The sequence below is a fragment of the Perognathus longimembris genome, chromosome 25 (assembly GCF_023159225.1).
Source record: "Perognathus longimembris pacificus isolate PPM17 chromosome 25, ASM2315922v1, whole genome shotgun sequence".
In the NCBI taxonomy this organism is placed as follows: domain Eukaryota; kingdom Metazoa; phylum Chordata; class Mammalia; order Rodentia; family Heteromyidae; genus Perognathus; species Perognathus longimembris.
Genome location: NC_063185.1, coordinates 5,889,292 through 5,912,717, shown reverse-complemented (window position 1 = coordinate 5,912,717; position 23,426 = coordinate 5,889,292). Strand labels below are relative to the sequence as shown.

General features: G+C 40.3%; 1 protein-coding gene across 1 annotated transcript in view; it reads left to right on the top strand.

Annotated features, from left to right (window-relative positions):
- Positions 1-23,426, top strand: part of Trpc7 (transient receptor potential cation channel subfamily C member 7) — a 123,934-nt gene that overhangs the window by 20,722 nt on the left and 79,786 nt on the right. Inside the window, exon 3 of the mRNA XM_048334241.1 lies at positions 21,143-21,325. Coding sequence (XP_048190198.1) covers positions 21,143-21,325 — 183 coding nt within the window. The remainder of the gene's footprint in view (positions 1-21,142; positions 21,326-23,426) is intronic.

Here is a 23,426-nt window from a genome sequence, read left to right as displayed (position 1 = left end):
CATGATTACACATCTGATATTAAACACCAGACAGATATTTATCTTTTTAAAAATTCTTTTTGTGCAGAGCCTGACACTTGAACTCAGGGCCTGCACACTGCCATTGAGTTTCTTTGCTCAAGTCTAGCATAGAAACACTTGAACCACAGCTCCACTTCTGGCTTTTTGCCAGAAGTTAATGGGAAATAAGAGTCTCATGGGCGATTCCTCAGAAGGCTAAACATCGAGCTCCCCTATGACCCCGCAGCCCCACTTTTGGGCATCTACCCAAAAGACCACAAACAAGAACACACTAAAGCCACCAGTACAACAATATTCACTGCAGCACAATTTGTCATAGCTAAAATATAGAACCAACCCAGATGCCCCTCAGTAGATGAATGGATAAGGAAAATGTGGTACATATACACAATGGAATTGTATGCCTCTATCAGAAAGACGTTGCCCCGTTCGTAAGGAAATGGAGGGACTTGGAAAAAATTATACTAAGTGAAGTGAGCCAGACTCAAAGAAACATGGACTCTATGGGCTCCCTCATAGGGAATAATTAGCTCAGGTTTAGGCTAGTCACAGCAGAGGATCTCAAGAGCCTAATAGCTATGCCTTATGAATGCATAAGATGATGCTAAGTGAAATGAACTCCACGTTATGGAAACGACTGTTAAATCACTGTTGTAATTACTTTCAACATGCCATGTGAAACCATAGCTTCTATTGTTGATGATCCTCTTGTATCCCCTTCCTGTGGTTGTACCCGCACTATCACTGTATCTTATCTAAGTACACTGGAAACTGTATATACTGGTATTAGAACTAGGAAAGTGAAAGGGAATATCAATATCGAGAGACGAAGGATAAAAAGACAAACGACTCCAAAAGCAATACTTGTAAGACCATTTGGTGTAAACCAACTGAACAACTCATTGGGGGAGAGGGAAAGGGGGAGGGGGGAGGGAGAATGAGGGAGGAGGTAACAAACAGTACAAGAAATGTATGCAAGGCCTAATGTATGAAACTGTAACCTCTCTGTACATCACTTTGACAATAAATAAGAAAAAAAATAAAATAATTTTTTAAAGAGTCTCATGGACTTTCCTGCCCAGGCTGGCTTCAAACCAAGATCCTCAGATTTCAGCCTCCTGAGTAGCTAAGATTAAAAGCCTAAGCCACGGGCATCTGGCAGGCACACAGACATTTTTTATCCACAAATTCTAAACAGAAACTCAAAACCCACATCCAGTTGATTTTTATAGTTTTTTTTTTTTTTTTTTTTTTTGGCCAGTCCTGGGCCTTGGACTCAGGGCCTGAGCACTGTCCCTGGCTTCTTCCCGCTCAAGGCTAGCACTCTGCCACTTGAGCCACAGCGCCGCTTCTGGCCGTTTTCTGTATATGTGGTGCTGGGGAATTGAACCTAGGGCCTCGTGTATCCGAGGCAGGCACTCTTGCCGCTAGGCTATATCCCCAGCCCCGATTTTTATAGTTTTTAAAGGCCGTTTCTGTACTTTATTTCAGGGTTCTTTTAGAGTTCAGTTTCTAGGCTGCAGGGTTCTAGCCTTCTTCTATCAGCCCATGAGTTACAGGAAACTGATGACTGCCATTGCAGCCTCTGAATGCAAGACAGATTCCCACTGATGCCAATTTAGAAGAAAAAAAAAACTGGAAGAACTGCATTTGACTGAAAAGTGAGAAAAATATACCCATCATTCAGGTGCAACAAGCTAGAAATCTCTCTTGACATGAACTAGGTGTGTCGCTCTTCTCAGTTATTAACTGTGTGGTTACTACCCATTATAGATGCCACATACTCAAACATAATGTGGGAATAAGGAACTCTGAAGTAAATACTCTTCACATAGGCCAGCATGGGCTCTTTTCAAACCACAGGCTGCCTAAACAATAGGTGGCCATGCACTTCTCGACCAGCATTTTGTTTAAATGAATCTTGTGCTATGATACCATCCCACCCATACTCTTCTGTGAACCCCGAATTAACAAAAGGTCTGGAGGGGAAGAGTTACAAGCTCTGGTTATAGGAGAGGCAATAGGATGCAAGATCCACCAAAATGAAGAAAACTTTATTTGTATACTCTTAAAATGACAACAGAAGAATTATATATTTAGTTTTGGGTTTTTTTCCCCCCGATCCTGGAGCTTGGACTCAGGGTCTGAGCTCTGTCCCTGGCTTCTTTTTGCTCAAGGCTAGCACCCTACCACTTGAGCCACAGTGCCACTTCCAGCTTTTTCTGTTTATGTGGAGCTGAGGAATTGAACCTAGGGCTTTGTGCACACTAGGCAAGCACTCTACCACTAAGCCACATTCCCAGCCAAATTATATATTTATATAAGAATTATAACTCAGGAGGCTGAGATCTAGAGGATCAAGTTCAAAGCCAGTCTGGGCAAAAGAATCTGCCTGACTCAATTTCTAAAATAATAAAAAGGTTGGACTAATGGTGTAGCTAAAGTGGCAGAGGACCCAGCAAGCAGGCTGAGCAAGTGTAAGAACCTGAGTTTAAACCCCATTGCTGGCAATAGAGATATATGAATTATATATTATATTATATAATACTATAAAATACTAATATAATGGAGGTGAACATTTTCTAGTATTCTCAGTACTCAACAGGAAAGATCTACTCAAATGTCCTTTTATAGTTCTATGATTTTTTTTCCTACGTCGGCAGTCTGAAATTAATAATAATAACCTGTTTTTCTGGACTCCAGAACCAGATTACTAATTACTAACTGACAACTGCTTTGAAAATCCAGAAGCCACAGTGAACTATTAAGCAATCTCCTTCTCCATTTCTACCTCCCTACCTTTACTTCCCTTTCCCCCTCTCCTGCTCTCTCTACTACCTTACTCATAATGTATAGGCTTAGGTTGCTTAGACCTGGCTATGTTTGTTGAGCTAACAGCTCCTTGAAAACAGTGGTTTGGGCCTTTTTTTTCTTCATACTTAGGAATGCTAGAGAAAGTCTTTCTGATGGTAATTCCCTTCTCAGATGATTTTGTTTGAAGTTTATACTCCAACAAATTCTCTCAGTACTTTCCCACAGCACATTAGAAACTTGATATTTTATGTGCTGAAAACAGATATTTGAACATAAACATGGAAATGAGCTCCAGAAGATGTGCAAGCAGGAGAAAGAGACTTAAATTAGACTGGAAAAAAAAGTCAGGAGCCAGAATTTATTCCTCTAAATAGTATCTTCTTTAAGCTTATAAATTTAAAAATCAGACTTCAAGCAAGTGTTGAGTCTGTCCTTCAGACAAATCTTTCACATAAATATTGCAGGAATGCTTTCATGGTAGTCAAACTGTGAAGATTACTTGAGGGAACCCAATGGCTTAGAGTCTTGTGGGCAGACTCTCCAAGACATAATATAGGTTGTAAGTGACATGGCACCAGAGACTATCCTTTAGGGCCTTGATGAGAGATTCCAGCAGCAGTGGGGCAGAAAAAAAACAGGCTGTCCTATACGTTTCTAGATGACCTTGGCTCATTCATCTTCTCTGCAGCTCACCATCCTCAGTTACAAAGCTAGGTATTTGAACTAAGTAATCCCTTAGTAATTCCTTGCTTCTAGAAGCCCTTTCTGCTACACAGGTCTACAGAATATTACCATAACAGCACACACACACACACACACACACACACACACACACACACACACACACACACACACACTTTGTAATGCTCAGGTTTGAACCCAGAGCCTTCTTTGTGCCATAAACAACATCAAAACTAAGATTTAAGAACAGATTATTATTCCCATTTTACAGATGAGGAAGTAGATCAAGAATGGTTAAAATATTTATTGTGAAATGGTCATTCTCTTTCTATGTGCCAAATCTGTGTGTGGTATTAAGGATACATGTGAGAATGAGCTCCAGGCCCTGTCTTTATAAAGGCGGGGTGGGAGGGAGAACTTGGAGAGGCTTGGAGAATGAGTAGGAGTTTGACAAAGGAGAAAGAGAAAGAAAGGTATCAAACAACTTCAGTGTACTTGGGGAACAGGCATGGATGGAGAAAACTTGAGTTTATGAGATGGAGTATTACTAAAGGTATATTGTTAGAGAGAGAAGTTGAGATATGATAATAAAGATGTCTGAATTTGCTCATGTATGCTTTTATCAAAAAGAATGATGGCCTTATATCTGGGTAGAAAGGGCTGTTATTGGTAAACAGATCAATCAGTGGAATACTACTAAGTCTAGACAATAAATAATGAAGATTCAAATTAAGACCATGAGTATGGATGTGGGGATTAGGGATCAGATGTAAAGATATTTTGTGCCATGATCCATAGATCTTGGAAACTTGTTGGCAGGGTGCAAGATGAACCCAAAGTATCTAGTTCCAGAAGTTGAGGGGATGAGGACCCTTTCCTGAAACAGGAAACATCTGATTTGGGTGTCAGACGAAAGATTCCATGTGTTCTATTTGGGATATGTAGATTCTGAAGTGTCTGTAGGACTTAACATACAAATGACCACTTTGCAATTCAATCTTCATCTCCTTAGAACACAAGCTGGGCTTCGAAGTAAAGGCCTGGGAATCAGTGCACATGTAACAGTTGAAGCTGTGAAGTTAATAAAATAATGTCAAAACTTTACTCTCACCGGGCACCAGTGGCTTATACCTATCATCCTAGCTACTCAGGGGGCTGAGATCTGAAGATCATGGTTTGAAGCCAGCCTGAGAAGAAAAGTCCCATGAGACTCTTATCACTAATTAACAACTCAAAAAAACAGAAGTGGAGCTGTGGCTCAAACCAGTAGAGTGCTAGCCTTGAGCAAAAGAACTCAGGGACAGTGCCCAGGCCCTGAGTTCAAGCCTCACCAAAAATAATAATTTTTTTTTTACTGTTTTAATTTACAAAACTGGTGTAAGATCTACTTCCTAATGCCATTGGTCATTTTGATTCGATTTAAACTTATTGAAATAACTTGCTCATTTATTTCTACCAATACCTTCCAAGACTTTTAGAAAGTCAAAGTAGCCATCTATGCTGGTGATAATAGCCTTTTACATCCAGCTTTGGTTCGAAGACCTTCACTTTCAGCCAAGTATCATCCTTATGGCTCTCAGATCAGTTCCCCAGTTATCATACACCATCAACACCCCCTCGCTCTTCAGCCTCCCATAAGCAAGATTCTTAAACCAAAGTAAATGGGTTGTCATTTCGTACAACATTTCTTAAGTCCTACAGTAATATGCCCTTCGTTGAAATATACAAATAAAGGAATTTGATTAGTTAACTATGAGTTTAAAAATAGAAATCTCTTGGACTGAGACCAAGAATAAAAAGCAGTAAGAGTTTAGGGCATACAAAAGTGTATCTCCTTAAGAATATGTCCTGAGTCTACCTTTAAGATGGTCATGAGAAGGAGTAGAGAGGGTGTTTAGAGGTGGCAAAGAAGAGCACCAGTCCAGGCTTTGAACTGAAGAGGAAGGTATAGTATGCTCTTTGGGCAGAGAAATCATAGGCACTGATTTTCCTAACTTGATTTCTGTTCTTTTTTTTTTTTTATCATCAGCGAGGGTCTACATTTTTAATTGCTACTTTTCCATCCTGCTCTTAAACCCTCTTAATCAATAGCATTTTCAGCAATCATAGGCAATTTCTTAAAATTTACTTCTACACATACTCTGTACTTCAATTACTCTTAGAGATGAATCTCATGCACATTTCCTATTCTGAATCTCTAATCAGGTGAGTCATGAGATAATCCAGAAGGATATGTTATCTAGTGAGGCCAATTCCAAATTACTGTTTCTCTGAAATGTTTTCAAAATATATACTTAGTACAAATAAGATGCACAGGCCATATTAGCTCTGAAACTCTTTGGGCTTTCATTCAATTTAGTTGGGGGAGGGGTAAGAAATCAAAGTTATCCAATACTAAGTACAGTAAATAGCAATCCAGGCTGCAAGAGTATCAAAGGTGGCTAATCATCTCAAAATTTCACCCAAGGAAAAACAAGATAGATCTAAACGCTATAAAAATATCCAAAATGTTTTTTCTGGTTATACTGATAATATGTGATGAATATAGAAAATGAATTTGTATAGAAGAGAGATAATCTATAACACCATCAGACCTTAACATGTTAGGAAAACTCCTTTCAGTGCTATATCCCAAACATGCTACATACTGAACTTCCTCTCTGTACCTTAAATCCATCTCCCAATCCATCATCCTTGCAGCCTTACAGACACTGACTATACAGAACCAGGTGATTATGAAAGATGCAAGCTGTATGCTCCAGGCCACATCCTTCCACCACAAAGAAACTGCCCTCTACAGGGAGACAAAAGAATCACATTTAGCTGCAAATCAGACCTTTACTTTCTCCCACTAAAAGGCTTTAGTGGTCCCCACAGCCTAGTTGATAAAATACATTTCAAATACATTTCAAATAGTACAAATCTCTCCATAATCCACTTCCTAGTTACTTCTCCAAAGTCATCTTCTGTCACCTTGACTCCCCTTTCATAGTCCCTGCCAAATCCTGCATCATGCTTTCCTGCTTCTCTGCACTGGTTTATGGCATGGCTTGAGTATGACTTCCCCCACCTCGAACTAAATACTGATTAAGCCTTGACAACTCAGCAATTACTTATTTCTGCCAGCACAACCTCCAGGACTCTCCAGATTGTGCTAAGATCCTGTCTTTGATGTTGATGTCCCAAAGCACTGAGTCTACCTCTGTCCCTTTATCACCAGTTATTCCCATAATAAGGTAGTCTACCTCAGAATCCAACTATCTAAGCTACTGGGAGTCTATGGAGAAGGCTGTGCTACTTTTCCCATTCTGGGGCCCACAGTGGGTTGACAGAGGTGGTACACAATCTCTTGGCAGTGATCGGAAGCTCTCAAGGCTAGCGGGAAATACATGATGCCTCTCAAAGTCCAGGTTATTATTTTCACCCACACGTCACTGTGTAAAACAAGTGCTACACCCAACACCAATATCAATGGGGAAGGAAAAAAGTTGTTCTCATAGAGACAAAAAGGAGAGGACAAAGTGTTTACTAAACAATGATCTAGTCTAGTGCTGATTTCACAGATGCTCTTAATCTCCTCCTTTCTCAATCTCAGATTGAGAAATCTCAGATTCCCCTCTCTCTTTCTTATTTCATATCCAATACATCAAATCAACAAATCCTCTTGGCTCTATCTTTCAAAGACACCCAGAATTCTAATTTCTCATCTCCCTACTTACTCTTCTGGTTCAAGCCACACTCTCCCTCTACTCCTTCAATGCACCACATAAAATCACCTCCTCGGGGAGTTCCTGTTTCACCATCTAAAAGAGCAACCCCCTCCTGCAGCCTCTCCCCCAACAGTCAAATATAACCTTCACACCAGTAGGTGGCTCTTTCCCCCAAAGGGCTCTACTTCAAAGGCTTACAAGTCAGTAGCTGGCACACAGTGGATCCTCCCTATCCGTTGGATGAAGGACTAAAATCATCACATAAATTTAAAATCAGTTTATGTCATATTTTCCCTATGGGCAAGCAGAAACCCAATCTTACCCTTCCTAGCATCTTCAGTGCAAGGCACTGCTTCTGGCACACAAGTAACTCAGTCAGCACTTACTGAATTGGAATATTGCAAGGGCAGATTCCTGGAAGTCACTCAAGACCTGAGCTGACTGTCTGATACCCAGCCATCCAACTGGGTTTGTTTGGAGGGAATTATTCCCAGGAGTTACTGAGAGGCTGGATGTAAAAGAACTCAGGTATAATTTACACAAAAAGAAGAGAGCATCATCCTGCCTTACTGTAGCACTTTCATCACGCACTTCCCCTCTACTCTGCCAGCTCCATGAGTGCGGATATACCCACTCCATTCTCCATTCTACTCCTGGGGCCCCAATAAAGAACACAGCATACCATGTGTGCTCTTCTCATTTTTGCTAATGAGTAAATAAATGAATACATAAGATTACCTATGAACCAATCAATGAGTTGATATGGCTGCTGTGTGCTTTGTGTATAAAAACTTTGGAAAGACCCAGGAAAAAATGTTTTAATTTAGCACAATTGTGCAGCTATATTGTATGTTTCAGCTCCAACAAGACAGAGCCCCCCCTCCGCTGCCTCCCCCCAAATGTGTTTTCTAAAAGACAGAGCTCTACGAACAGCAATTGCTGTGCTTCCCCCTTAGGGACTGAGCTGGCACAAGCAACACTGTTCATCCTGCCATGCTCTGCTTTTCTGTGCACTTGAGGATTGAGATGCCAGAGTCTTCGGAGCACTCCAGGGGTGGGGGAAGTTCTTCCCCACTCACTACCAGAACTTTACCTGGGAATACAGTGATGCCACAGGGGGCTGGTGGGAGACGTGCACCAACAAAGAAAGTATCAAACCTCCCAGTAAAAAATCATGAGATCAGAAAAAGGTTGATGTGAGGTGTGTGTGTAACTGTGTGTAGTTTAGAAATGTAACAAAGCTCACATAGGCATATCTGCCTCATAGTTTGGGTTTACTGTGGATCCAACAGGAAAAGTGGAAAGCTGAGGAGAGGCTCTTCAGGGAAGCACAACAGAAAACCAAGCAGCAGCATTACTTTGGATACAGATATGCAGAGAATATACATGAATTTCTCTCCAGGAACATAAGCACATTTATGTTTGCTTGATTATAGGAACTGTGTGACATGTTGAATAATATTCATGCCCCAAACACAATCATGCTCTGGTGAAAGTCAACTAAGATCCACACATGAATGAACGCTCCTTCCTTGTGCCAGCTTTGCAACTGCACACCCCTTTTTGTGGAACGTTCACTCCGTGCTACCTCTCCTTGTACCTGCCTTGGCCCTCCATTTGGGAGCACCCTGATACCTACACTCAAGTATGCCCTAGCCTTGTCTTTAGCCATATACATTACCCATAGTATTCAACTGGTTGTTTATATACTGTCTAGCAATACCCACAGCCCCTCAAGGACAAGGACTACATTTCCAGTGTCTGGCACATAGCAGGTATTCAGCATCATACTTGTTGTATTAGTGGATTTAATGGTTGCTTTTCTAATGGAATACTTCAGTTGTTTCCTTGAAAGATAGTCTCTGTCCCTAGGCCAAACTCTGAATCCAACAGAGGGATCCTGCTAGAGAATCAGCAGGCAGAGCCATCCATTACTTCTGGGATTTCACAAATGTCATGTTGATGTGCTCAGAGCTCCTCACAATGGCAGTAGCTGCCAATTAACTAAACCAAAACCCAGTGGGAAACCAGGGTCCACAGAGGTACTGGCGGTGCTGCTTAGTGGGGGAGGGCAGCACAGTGGCCCCTGGGACCCAGTGCTCCACATCCACTGGCCTGTGCCTGAACTGAGTCATCAGAAATCTTCCCTGAACCCCAGGCTCCAAGCTCCTGTCCCACCAGTTGCTTTCCTACCTGAGGGATCACATGGAATGAAGCTGGAGGACTGAATATAATGAGGGAATTTGTCAACTTTATTAGAAGAGGCACTTGAAGATCAACACCAAAGTAGGCAATTATCCATGTTCATGTTTTCTACTAAGCTTCAAGATTGTTGTAATATTGGCCAATTCTTGTCACTTACTGCATTAAGCAATTTATCTGATTGTCTTTCATGGTTTGTTCCTTGCAACAATTGTATGTGTGTCCTAACTAGAATGCACAGAAGATATAAGTTATACCCTCAAAATCACGTAGCCAGTATGCAGCAGAGCTGGGTGTCCAAACCTAGGCTACCCAGACATCTTCTCACAGGGAGAAAAAAAACAAAACACCTCACTTGACAGGCCTGGGAGTCTAAAATTCAACACAGACACACACACACACACACACACACACACACACACACGTATGCATACATGTACCTACTTGCACAATTTCCCAGAATTCTTTGGCATTCCAAGAACCCAGAGTAGAACATAAATTCCCATGCAGTCACTTACTCACTCATCTTTCCCAAATCCTGAAACACTTAGGACACAGCCAAATTTGGAAAACACAGGGAGTACATTTGACCTGAATAAAGAAAGGCTTTCTGTAGAGAGCAAATGAACTCAGAATGGCAGTAGATAACCAGTGGCAAAATTGGGGGATTGGATCTTTGAGGGGTGTAACTGGATAAGATGCCATCTCTACCTCTTTCCCACCCTCAAGGCCTCTAAATCTGGCTGAGGAAAGACTATCATATACTAAATCTGAACTCCCTTTCTTGCATCTATGTTCTTAACTGGAGCTCAGTGTTGAAAGATATTTGCCTTGAGGATCCTTTAGAGAATGGATTCACTGATATGTTGAAGGTTAATGGGATAGCTGATTCTATGGATGGAAACTAGCATGGAATGAAGCTTTTCAACTTTTTTTCTGTCAATAATGAACATCAGTGATTTTAGTTATAATTCATAAGAATTCATACATGTGTTAAATCTTAACATACAGTGTTTTCTCATCCCTCCACCAAGTGAAGCATATGCAAAAGGAAATACACCAGGACAGACTGCATGGGTGAAGGCCAGTGCTAGCTAAACAATAAGACCTGTCACCTGCATGCCCAGCACTGTGCTACCTACTTCATCTGCCTGGGCCTCACAGCACCACAGAACTAGGCTTCTCTATGTCATTGCCATAGGAAATCTCGGTCTCCAAGATCACTGTCTCCCTTAGAGCCACTTCTTGATTTGCCAGAGGGCTCCTTAAATTCCCTACTCCACTTTCTTTTTTTAACTTAGTTGTACAGGTGACATACAGAGGGGCTGCAGTTACACAAGTCAGGTAATGGGTACATTTCCTTTTGAGCAGTATCATCCCCTCCCTCATTCTCTCCCAGTTTTGTTCCCTCTTGGTTTCCCTGCCCAACAAGTTGTACAAAAATAAAAAACAGTGACAGAGGGGAATAAACAAACAAAAAAAGAACTACAAATCATGCAATAAAAAACTTGGGCTTCCATTTCTTGGAGTTCATTTTAATAAGCATCATTTTATATGATCATAGTCACATAGCTATTGAGCCCTTGTGAACCTCTCCTAAGAATATCCTCCTATGTTCTCACCATGTGAATATTTAGACTGTTGTCTAATTAATTATGTCCAGGTGCAATTATTTGTCTTTTACTATCCATTGGGTTTACTTGTAGATTTATAGGCACATTTTAATTATTATAAATGAAGGAAACTGTGCAATCTATGTTTCTTTGGGGATAGCTTGCTTTTACTTCACTTAATATATTTTTTCCAAGTCTTTCCATTTCCTTACAAATGGGGCAATTTCATTCTTTCTGATGGAAGCATAGAATTCCACATTTTCTTAATCCATTTGTCCACTCAGGGGCATCTGGGTTGATTTCATAGCTTGGCTATGGTAAAGAATGCTGTAGTGAAGATGGTCATGCTAGTGGCTTTAGTGTAGCCTGATTTGTGGTCAACTGGATAGATGCCCAGGAGTGGGATTGCTAGGCCACAGGGAAGTTCCATGTTTAGTCTTTTGAGGAACCTTCACACTACTTTCCAGAGTGGTTGAACAAGTTTACACTCCTACCAACAGTGTAGTAGTGTTCCCTTTTGGTCATATCCCTGCTAGCATCTGTTGTTAATGGCCATCCTAACTGGATGAAGTGGAATTTAATGTTGTTTTGATTTGCATTTGTTTTATGGCCAGAGATGTTGAACATCTCTTCATGTGTCTATTGGCCATTCTTAGTTCTTCAAAGAAGTCTCTCTTTTAAGTCCTTAGCCCATTTATTAATTGGATTGTTGTTTCACTAAGGACTTGTTTTGGGGAGGTTTAATTTTTTGAGCTCTGAGTATATTATAGATATGAGGCCCTTTTCTGATACATAGCTGGTAAAAATCTCCTATTCTGTGTGCTTTCTATTATCTTCCTAGCTATGTCCTTTGTCATGCAAAAACTCTTCAGTTTGATAGTCCCACTCCACTTTCTTCCCTCCTCTTCTTCATCTCCAGATCCTACCCTTCACTTTATCTTCCCCCTTCAGCAAAGTCCCTTGTCACTGATTCCTTCCGTGAGAGATGCCTGGCATCCTTGCTTTTTCTAAAGACTGATCCCTCATCCCCCTGTAGACACCAAGCTGGGGTGGTTTTGTTCCTGTAGTTTGCACAGAACTTGGCCTGGAAACAGAGTTAGCTTCCTCCAAGCTATTCCTAGACACTTCTAGACCTTTCTCTATTTCTCCCCATTAAGAAGTTCCATCTTTGGATGGAGTTTCATCAGATCCTATCACTCTGCATCCTTCATTGTTACAGCCAATAATTGTAGGTCACTCACGGTGACTTCCCCATGGTTTCAGTTCCTGCTGTTTCAATTCTTGGCCTTTCAATAAGCGCATACATCATAGTTCCAACACCCTGACTCAGTTATATGGACTCACCTCCTGCATTGATCATACTCTCTACTTTTCTCTATTTACCATGAAGCCTACCTGTACCTACAAGATCAATAAATGCAACCCCCTGTAAGCTAAGCATTGCACGTTGTACTCTGACTACTAGCCCCAATGTTTCCAGATCCCTAAACTCCAACTCTGTCATCTCTTGTCTTCCTACAGGATCTCAACTCATTGATCTAACCATTTTCTGAATCTCACCCTCCAAGTCCCTTCCCCTCTCATGTCAGCTTCAATTCCATGATTATAATCATTCCTTCCCATTCTTACCTCCTTTGTCCAAGCTTGATTTGTCGCACTCTGAAAAATCACAATCCCTAAGATGGTGAATGGTTAGAAAAAGATTACCACATCAACTGGCCTTGTCCTAAATTTATGGCCATGGATCTCAAATGTGGTTTTACTGTTTTCCCAAAATCATATTCTGTCTCCCTAATCCATTCATTCTTATAGTTTCCTAAAACACTGCATCAGACCTCTCCTTAAAGCTCTACCACCTTTTGCTGCCAACTAATAATTTTTGTTTATATGTGGATGAAAAAATAAAATAGAAAATATGTACTGATACCTACCATCAGCATATTCACCTACTTAGCTACCTCACCAATAAACTGGCCTTCCCTGTTGCTACTACAGATAAATCATATGTGATTGTATATAAGTTTATTTTTCCATTTACACCCTACATTCAACCTACTCTCCTATGTGGTACTGAATCTACTATTGTGATCACCATCAGCATATGAAATAGGATGGTTTTCCTGTAGGAGGAAGAAGAAAGGAAGAAAGAGAAGGAAAAAGGGAGAGAAGGAAGAAAAAGGGATGGAAGAAAGGGAGGGGAGGAAACTGGAGTGAAGGAAAAAAGAAGGGAGGGAAGGAGGAAGGGAGGAAAAGAAAAGCTTCTTCCTTGATGCTACTTCTCACATCAGCTTACATGTCCATTTCTCTTCTCACCTTTGCAATAAAACTCAAAAGAACCATTTTCCCACTGGCTCTAATACCTCTTCTCAATTCCCATACTTTCTTTTTTGAGGACTGCATTCATGGCACTGACAAACAGGAACTAACTTGTACCCTCAGTGTAGGGCATGGAGCAGAACTGATGTAGCTGGACCCATTCTTTCTTAATCTCTGCATGTTCCCCAACTCCTCCAATCACTGTGACCAATGACCTCCAATTTTCAAAATTCAGGAGTGAGCTCTAAGTCATAGAGATAATGATACTCTTCTTTATAAGACTGTTGTGACCACTGAATGACTATGTATTGTGAAATGTTATGGTAACCATTTCTTAAAGTCAGTGTAAATATCAAAAGCACAAACACTGCCCAGGTTTACAACATGACCCATCTGTTGACTTATCTCCTTTTGTATTGCAGTTGAAACTTTGAATAAACATTCCTTCCCTATAACTAGATCCCTACAGGGAAGAAGAGAAGAAGGCTCTAATGCTTTTTCATTTTAATTTCTAAGATCTCCATTGAGGAATGAGTGTTAATTACCTTGTGCTATATGGGTGTCTCCACAGCATCTGCCTGAGAAATTCATTTAACTTATGACCTATCAAGGTAATGGGCTTCTCTCTTTTGATTTAACTTTAACAAAATTGACAGTTAGGGTTCCTCATCAGAAGCAAGAAAACTAATAATTTCCTTAAATTGATGCTGTCAAAATATAGCCTCAGTACCAAATGTAGTTCAAAGAATCAATGTATTTTGTTGGATGGTATCGGTTTGTCTCCTCTGTGTTAGGAACAGAAAGTCATCTCAATCATGAATGAGCTTGTAAAATTAGTGGGGGGAAGAAGGGAGTGAAGAATGGGAGGGAGGGAGGAAGGATAGAGGAAAAGGGATAAGTAATGAAAATAAGTGACAAAATGAATATTCTGGGCTAGTTGAAAACTAAAGAATTTTAGTTAACATCTGGGTTGAATAAAGAACAAGTAATAAATGGTAGATGAATATTCTAAAATCTGCTAATGTGTTGACTATATATAATCCATTTGGGGCTGAAATCAGTGAACAAAAATTTCTGGCAACATCTTATTCCTAAAAATATTTTGTGAGTTTCAAATAAAGGTAAATGAACTTTGTTCAGTCATTTTATTTCTTTTCCTTTTAGACAGATTTGTCTATATGCAAAATCTCTATAATCAATCACTATAACATCAATAAGTAAGATTAGAAAATTCTCAAGACACACAAAAAGATCCATTATATTTTTATATAAAATGAACTGTCAAAAGGAATTAAAATGTTGCAAATAACTGAAAATTTTAATACTTAAATATAAATCTTATAAGACATATGTAAAACATGTATGCTGAAAATTTTTAAACACCGGCAAGAGAAATCAAAGAATGCCTAAACAAATGGAGATTACATATCCAGTTCATGATTTGGAGGACTCAAGAAAGTTAAAAAGTCCATTCTCTCTAACATGATTTATAGGCTGAACACCTTTACCAAAAAAAAGTGCTGGCAGAATTTCTAATACATATGAATAAGTTTTCTTTTCTTTTTCTTTTTTGTGGTTACTGAGGTTTGAATTAAGAAATTCACAATCGCTAGGCAAGCACTCTATTACTTGAGCAATGCTCCAAGCCCTATTAATAAATTTATTCTTAATCTGAATGAGATACCATGACACAGAAAAAAAGATGGCACTCAGTACTACCAAGACTAGAGCATAATTGGAGTTTTCATGATTTGCTGGTAGTAAAGTAAAATGGTATTCGTATTCCAAAAGGAACAGGAAATAGTAAATGTATATTTGCTACATACTAAGCAATCCCACTTCTAGGTATTTACTCTAAAGAATTAGGAATTTTTTAAGCTGTATTTTTTATTGCCAAGAACTAGGAACAACCAAGTAACCTACAATAAGTGAAACACGAGCTGTGGTACAACCATATAGTATACACAAAATAGAAAGAAATGAACTTTTAATGCATGCAACAAAATGCACGGAAATGCTAAGAGAAAAAGCCAGTCTCAAAGGGTTGTAGACTATATTGTTCTACCCATATGCATGCTAGGCAAGCACTTTACAAGTAAGCCACGTTCCCAGCCCCTCTTTACTTCTTTAAAGAACAGAATAGTGCGTGTACTGACAGGATACAAAGCCATGGCATATGCAGTTCTCCCCACAGCTCACTAAGACGGACAGCAAGGTCCATGTTCTTACACCCTAGTTGATGGCTGAGTGAATGTCATCAGCATGAACAGACTGGAAAGAGTTTTCTTTGACTGCTCATCCTATTCCTCCTCAGAAAGACAAATACATTTTGTCCAAGTGAGAAAGCTCTTTGTGGACACAAAGCTAACCCCTCCTCTAATGAACCACAGTGTTCACTGGGTCCACTCCTCTAAGGGCCTCAGCCAAGTGCATACCACCATTCTGACCAATCTGACTGTCAGATGTGACAGGCTTAACACTGTTAACTGCTTTTGTGACTGGAGTTACTAACCTAAAAGGACTAGTGTAATCATCAGAGATAAACAGAAGTATTCAGATTCAGATTCTTGTTTAGTGCTTAGTGTGAGAAAAAAACAGTTCCTCTGGAATTTTGAGTTCACTTCTTACATATGGCCAATCTTGTTCTTGTTCTAGTAAATAACAAACACAAGGGGGAAAATGTTGGCTGTTGGTTTTAGGATTAAGATGAGGTTAAAAACAATTAAAATGGTCATTTGCAAGCTTAGTTTTAAAGTTTTTATTATATATATTTTTGATAATTAACTGTACTAAGCACTTTACATTGTTTGGCAGTGTTCTCCCAATGATTGTTTAATGTGTGTATTAGTACAAACTGAAAGCTGAGACATGAAATAGTGAACCAGCTTGCTCACTTTCACAGTTATACTGGCAGGTAGTGGGATTTTAAACTTCAGGTTCCTCTGACTTCAAAACCTGTGCTATAGAATCTGGTGGGGGCTGGAATATCTATGCCTACCCACCCTTTATTCCCCAAATTAAGTAAGAGTCATCCCCAGCTAAGCCTTAATTTTAGAGTGTACTAAGTACAAAGGATCATGCTGATCCAAGAGGCAAAGGAGGAAAAGGAAGACAACATGGTTTGGGTACAACCAACCTATTTCAAATGTGCTATCACTTAGTAGCTAGATTGTTAGAAAAGTTGACTGTAATTAATTCAGCAAGTATGTGCTGAATGCCTATCATGTTTCATGAAGTAGTTTAATATTTTAGGATACATTTGTGGACAAAATAGAAAAAAAAGGCCACACCTTAAAAAGCTTATATTCTGATAGGTAACATGAACAATTACTATAACAAAGTACATCAAATGACAATTACTATAACAAAGTACATCAAATGATGAATAAAGAAAAAGTTGCATTATGCTGAACTATGAGAGAAACATGCCTATCTATAAACTTGGTCTGAGTTGGATATTTAATTATGATAAGAAAAAGTTGACTAAGGAGGGCTTTATGTTTTTAATATAAGGATGGTTCGAGAAATCAGAGCCATGATATATCTAATTATCCCTCCAACTGAACAAACATGGGCAAATCAGAGAGTTAACATTCGTGTGTCAGTTCAAGAAAGTGATGATGATAGTATGGTCCAAAGTAGAAATAGTAGAGATAGGAAAAAGAAGTCAGCGTACTGAAACATATATTTTGGCATATTTTAAGTGCCAAATTATATGTGGGTTATGAAAAAAGATATAAATAAAGGATAAATGCAAGATTTCTTTGTGTAGACTAACTGAAAATAAAGGAAAGGTTTAATATGTGGAGGAGGCTAGATCAAGAGTTGTGTTGTAGGGGCTGGGAATATGGCCTTGTGGCAAGAGTGCTTGCCTTGTATACATGAAGCCCTGGGTTCGATTCCCCAGCACCACATATATAGAAAATGGCCAGAAGTGGCACTCTGGCTCAAGTGGCAGAGTGCTGGCCTTGAGCAAAAAGAAGCCAGGGACAGTGCTCCAGCCCTGAGTCCAAGGCCCAGGACTGGCCAAAAAAATAAATAAATAAATAAATATTAAAATAAATAAATAAAAGTCATTAAAAAAGAGTTGTGTTGTAAAATATGAAGTGCCTGCTAAACGTTCAAGTAGAAATATCAATTTGGCAATTGGATTGTGAATCTCGAATTCAGATAAGGCTGATAAGATTAAAGATAAAAAATTTTAGATTCACCAGCATGTGTGTGAGTGGTGCTGAAAGCAATGACACTAGATAAGATTAGTAATGCAGTGAGTATAAATAGATAAAACAGACTTCTGAGGACTATGTACATCTTCTGGGACATTAAGATAGAGAGAAATGACAATGAATCACCAAAGAATGTAAAAAATAGTCAAAGCAGTCATTCAGGAGGAAAAGCCACACAAGAGTGCATTCTGCTGAGGCCAGGTGAAGAGTATATAATGAGGAAGGAGTGGCCACTGTGTCCAACCTCTTAATAAGTCATGTGAAATGAGGACTGAGAAACAACAGAAATTTGTGACCTTGACCAGAGCAGTCACAGTAGAGTCAGTGGGTGAAGTCTATTAAATGAATCAGTAAAGTATACAGGAGGATAACTGTAAATGGTGTGTATGGACAACTCTACTGAAGAGTGCTGTTAGAAATTTGGAATAGGAATTGAAGCAGAGTGTAGAGTCAAGTCAAGGGAAATAACAGCATGCTTGCATCCTGAGCCAGCAAGGAAAAGAGAAATCAACAATACAAGAGAAAGAAAGGAAGAGGCAGGAGCTATGTCCTGAGGTAGGCATATGAGGTTGATAGTGTGAAAGTAGAGGTTCTGGGACAGAGAGGAACAAAGGCAGTCATCTACAGTAAGAAGAGGTAATACAGATCATATACACACAAGACTAGCATAGTGGCTCATGCCAATAATCCTAGCTATTTGAAAAGCTAAGACTGGGAGGATTGTGGTTCAAGACCACCCAGGCAAAAAGTTCATGAGATCCCATTTCAAAATAAGGGCATGTCATTGGGGTGCACCTGTCATCTCAACAATGTAGAAGCATAAATACAAAAATTATTGTCCAAGCCAGACCAGAGAAAAAGCAAAACCTTATCTAAAACATAATAAAAAGAAAGGGGCTGGAGGTGAATTATGAGTCAACAGTACAGCACTTGTCTACCAATGGTAACGCCCTGAATTCAAAATCCATACTGAAAAAAAAGAAGACTACATGCACAAATTTATGACAGTAGATATATGTGATGATGTGGGCATATAGAGCTTCTGTTTTCATCAAAGACTTAAGAGTGTGTTTCTTGGAAAGTGCATTGACCTTGGGGTTAGCCAGTTAGTTATAATTATCATAATTCCTGAGACATTCGCCCACTGCCCTTTCTGTCACCACCCAATGTACATGGCCTCTCCTCCTGGGCATGCCTGACTACTCTGTCCCCTCCCACCACTGGTAGACAGGCTTACTGCCTTCCAACCTGAGTGTCTAATATCAAAGGTGAGAAGTTCCCTCTTTGTCTGCTGATACGTCCATTCTGATGGCAGGATGGCTAAAACACACCAGCGAAGTGACGGTCCTTAATGAGTAGCAGTTTCTGATTCACATTGCTGAACCCAGGTGTGTGTAAACTCTTACTCTTAGAAATATATAGGCTGATTTGTTCCCAGTGTGGGATGTTAGGGCCCCAAAGGGCTAAATCCAGCTCTTTCTACTTCCTGGATCCATCCCTGCATTCAACTACAGGCAAAAGTTTCCACCAAGAGCTAAGGTTTGGCTCCGCCAATAAGGTCTGTTTTACCAAGAATGGACAATAACATTCAAGCAGACTCCTTGTTCTTGGGAAAGGGGCAGTGAAGTAGAGATGGAGGTGGAGATTCGGGGAAATGGCAGTGGCTATAGTAGGGTTACCGGAATTAGAACACAGGCCCCTGCAGTAGCGTGGCCCACCTTGTTCATTTTACTCAGCCCACCTCTGGATCATCCCAGCTCTGCAGAATATTTCAGCCAAGTGCAGAACCCAGTTCATCATGTACCTCTCAGCCCTGTTCTGAGGGACTAATGCTACAATACTCCAAGTACCTTCCCTAAATTTTTTTTCCTGTGAAAATCTGCCTGAGCTGAGCAGTCATTTTTCTACTCAGAATTTCCAAAAGTCTATTTTTCTACCTAAATTATAAATAAAAACAGGGGGCAGCCATTCTTGTCTGAAAGTAGTTTTTGATCCTTTCCCTTTCCCAGCAAACAAGCATTTATTTACCCTTTCTGTAATGCAAAGTGACATTTTGATGCAGCAGCTCTGGAAGGAGACAAGAATCATTAACTTGGGAAAATGGCTGAGCTTCTGCAGTTTGCCAGGCTCTCACCTATTTGCTGAGAAATCCAGGTTCCAGAAAAGCGAAACTGCACTCATATTTGCCAACTGCTATTTACCAGTCTGACAGCTGCTGACAATGATTAGCACTGAAAATGACATCTGGCTCTTTGAAATAGACTTGTTTCAGCTAAGAAACCAACACAGGAGGCCTCTGGGGGAAAATACTGAGGAAGGAGTAGTGTTACACTGGTGATATGAAGCATTCTTTTTGACCAAATTCTGGATCATTATCTGGAATTTAAGCAGTCTGTTTGAGAGACAGAGAGAAGTTGGAAGATCACTAAGAAAGAAGGTTAGAGATTCAGAGAAACAGACCCAGGGAAAAGGAGAGAAATAGAGGAGCAACTCATTTAAACATGAAACAACAACCAAAAAGGTCAAAGCATAAAACTGCTTATTCCACAGGGAACTAATTTAAGAAGTCCTGATTTCCCACACAAATGGATTCTTAGAAGAAAGGAGCCTATTAAATGCAAATGTCATTTGAGTATGAGTGTGTGTCTATGTATGTGTGTGTTGGTACCAGGATTTGAACTCAGGGCCTAGGCACTGTCCATGAGCATTTTTGCTCAAGGCTAGTATATACCACATGAGCAACAGCTCTAGCTCTAGCTTTTCTGGTGATTATCTGGAGACCAAAGAGTCTCACAGACTTTCCTGCTTAGGGTGGCTTCAAATTTCTATCCTCAGATTTCAGGCTCCTGAGTTGTTAAAGTTGTGAGCCATCAGCACCCAGCTCATGACATTTGATTTTTAAGCTTATAATTTACAAACTAATATTTTTCAGATCATCAAAAGCAAAACTGTGGTCAGAGGTTCAAAGCCAGCCTAGAGGGGAAAAGTCCAGGAAACTCTTATCTCCAACTAACGAGCAAAAAGCCAGAAGTTAAAAGTGTGGTTCAAGGTGCAGAGCACACCAGCCATTAGTGGAAAAAGCCAAGAGAGCACAAGTTCAAGCCCCAGAAGTAGCACCTAAATAAGTAAATAAATAAATAAATAAATAAATAAATAAATAAATAAATAAATAAAAGCTTATTATTCCTATAATAGAACTGAAAGACCCTGGAGTGAGCTGTAGCAGATCACTTAGGGAGCAAATTTAAAAGACAGATTCCCAAGCCCCACCCCTAAGGATTCTCAGTGAGAAGGGCTGTGGCCTCAGAATGAACAACTTTAGCATGCACCCTACCTGGGTGACTGATGAGGTAGCCCATGGACACATCTTGGCAAATGCTGACTTAGAGGTGACGTCCTCAAGGCTGTCAAGAGAAACAGCCCTACCTCGTGTATGGTTCCAATGCAACATGTGAGCTCATATGTTGTGGTGGACAGGTGCTGATCCACACTGCTGTGCTGGGCAAGCCTCTCTGTGGGGCTCAGTGTGACACACCCTGACTTCTCTTTATTCTGTTAGAATGACTACAGGAAGTTATCTATGCAATGCAAGGATTTTGTGGTGGGCGTGCTGGACCTGTGCCGAGACACAGAAGAGGTGGAAGCGATTTTAAATGGCGATGTGAATTTCCAAGTGTGGTCTGACCACCACCGTCCAAGTCTGAGCCGGATCAAACTTGCCATTAAATATGAAGTCAAGAAGGTAAGCTTCCCCACCTTTCCTGGATTCCTGCCTCTCCTTGCAAAACTGCCAGCCTAGCTTTGTGCTCATGCATATTTCATGTTCCCACAAGGTGACTGTGATGACGCCTGAATTCTCTCGAGACAGGGAACTGCCAGTCTTGCAGGGCTGTTCAGATCTTACCACTCATTCCCACCTAGACTCCTCACACCCCAGAGAATGAGAAGAATCACCAGTCAGTCCGTGAACATGCCTAGAGTCTAGAGAACAGTTTTCAGACTCCAAACTACTGGCAGGGCAATGTCACAGTGAGAGCTCCCATCAGCAAGCAAGCCAATTGCAAGTCTTGATGAGATATATGCCACTCCCATCCTTCAATGCCACTAATTAAGCATTCTCTGTACATCTGGGACTAGTTGTACAGAAAATAGTTCAGTAAAGCATTTGTGGGATCCATAGCCTTCAGAGGTGTAGAGAAAGTTCACTCAAAAAAATATATGAAAGGTTTTAATAGGAAGCTCAAGTACTTTGCCGAGAATAAGCTAGCCCTGCCTCAATAGACATGGAAATGTCTTTCATGGCCATTGTCACTTAATGCCCTCATACTTTGGTGGCTGGTCAGATTTGGTCCTAATGAGAAAATGTCAATCGTATTTGCAATGTGGACAAACTGTGGATTCTTTAGAATCTACTCTGAGATGCTAACATTCATCCTGAGGAAAGCTGAAGCATTCTAAACATCATGTACTTAAATGCCAGCATGCTTTCCACCAAAGCAAAGCAGATGAGCGTCCTTCCAGGGTCTGTTGATTGTTCATTCACATGGTCAAAACTTGATGGTATTTTTAAGGCCCTAAGCTGGTTCTGGCTATCTCTCAACTTCCCTGATTATAATTTGTGTAGCGTAAATCAGCCTTCCACACATGACATACATCTGTAGAATTCATCTATGGAGGGCTTCCAAGTCTGATTTTTTTTTTTTTTTTGCCAGTCCTGGGCCTTGGACTCAGGGCCTGAGCACTGTCCCTGGCTTCTTCCCGCTCAAGGCTAGCACTCTGCCACTTGAGCCACAGCGCCGCTTCTGGCCGTTTTCTGTATATGTGGTGCTGGGGAATCGAACCTAGGGCCTCGTGTATCCGGGGCAGGCACTCTTGCCACTAGGCTATATCCCCAGCCCACCAAGTCTGATTATTTTTAATCTTCCTGCCCTTTTACTTTTATAATCACAGATCCTAAGGAAAATGGACTTTTTCCTAAGAGTCTAACTCCTGAACATAAAACTGATAAACGATGGAGGGCCTTAAGATTCATATTGGAAAACACATAGTTGTTGGGGTACTAAGGGAAGTTAGAATTCAAGTTCAATGCTATTTTTCTTAGCCCTGGGAAACTGGAGTGATTTTTTACCCTAACTCCAGGACTTCCTGAATTTCTCTTTTTAGCCAAAACACAGCAGTGAGTCCTGGAGAATGTTGAGACTCTACACCCCTGGGCTCAAGGAAGCCCTGCTGTAGAGGCTTTGTGGCATTGGTACAGATGAGCTTGAGTTCAAGAACTACAATAGCTCCTTCTTTGCCCCAGCCAGAGAATATTCCTGCCTGCTGGCATAGCAGAAGGTGAAGATGTTTTTGAAACTCCAGAGAACAAGCGATGCTTGCTATGTGAAGATCTACAGTCACAGTTTTGGCTATTTATAAGCAATTCCAACAGTTTATAGGCCTTGACCATTTTTCTGAAACATCAAATCATCTTGCAAACTACCACTGGGGTAGAGTTACCTACTCAGTAAGTCCAAAAAAAGTCTAGCCACTTTCTCACATGTACATACTCCCTCTCATTATCAATTACTAAGTGAAAAATGGCCCTGACAATGAGCAAATGAAAAAGTAAAGCCCTCCAGAAACATGACAGTATGGGTCAGAATAAAAAGGTTTTATGAGGTAAATCGTTTGCTCTAGTGGTACCTTCCAATTAGGGGAGTCATAAATGTCTCAGGAAATACTTATCACGAATGTCAAGTGTCTACTGCCATGTATAAGTAGAAAGATGATAAATGACCTGCATAAACGCAATCCTTGCTCATTTAAAAGACCTCCAGTGAATAGATTCTCTCAAACTACGT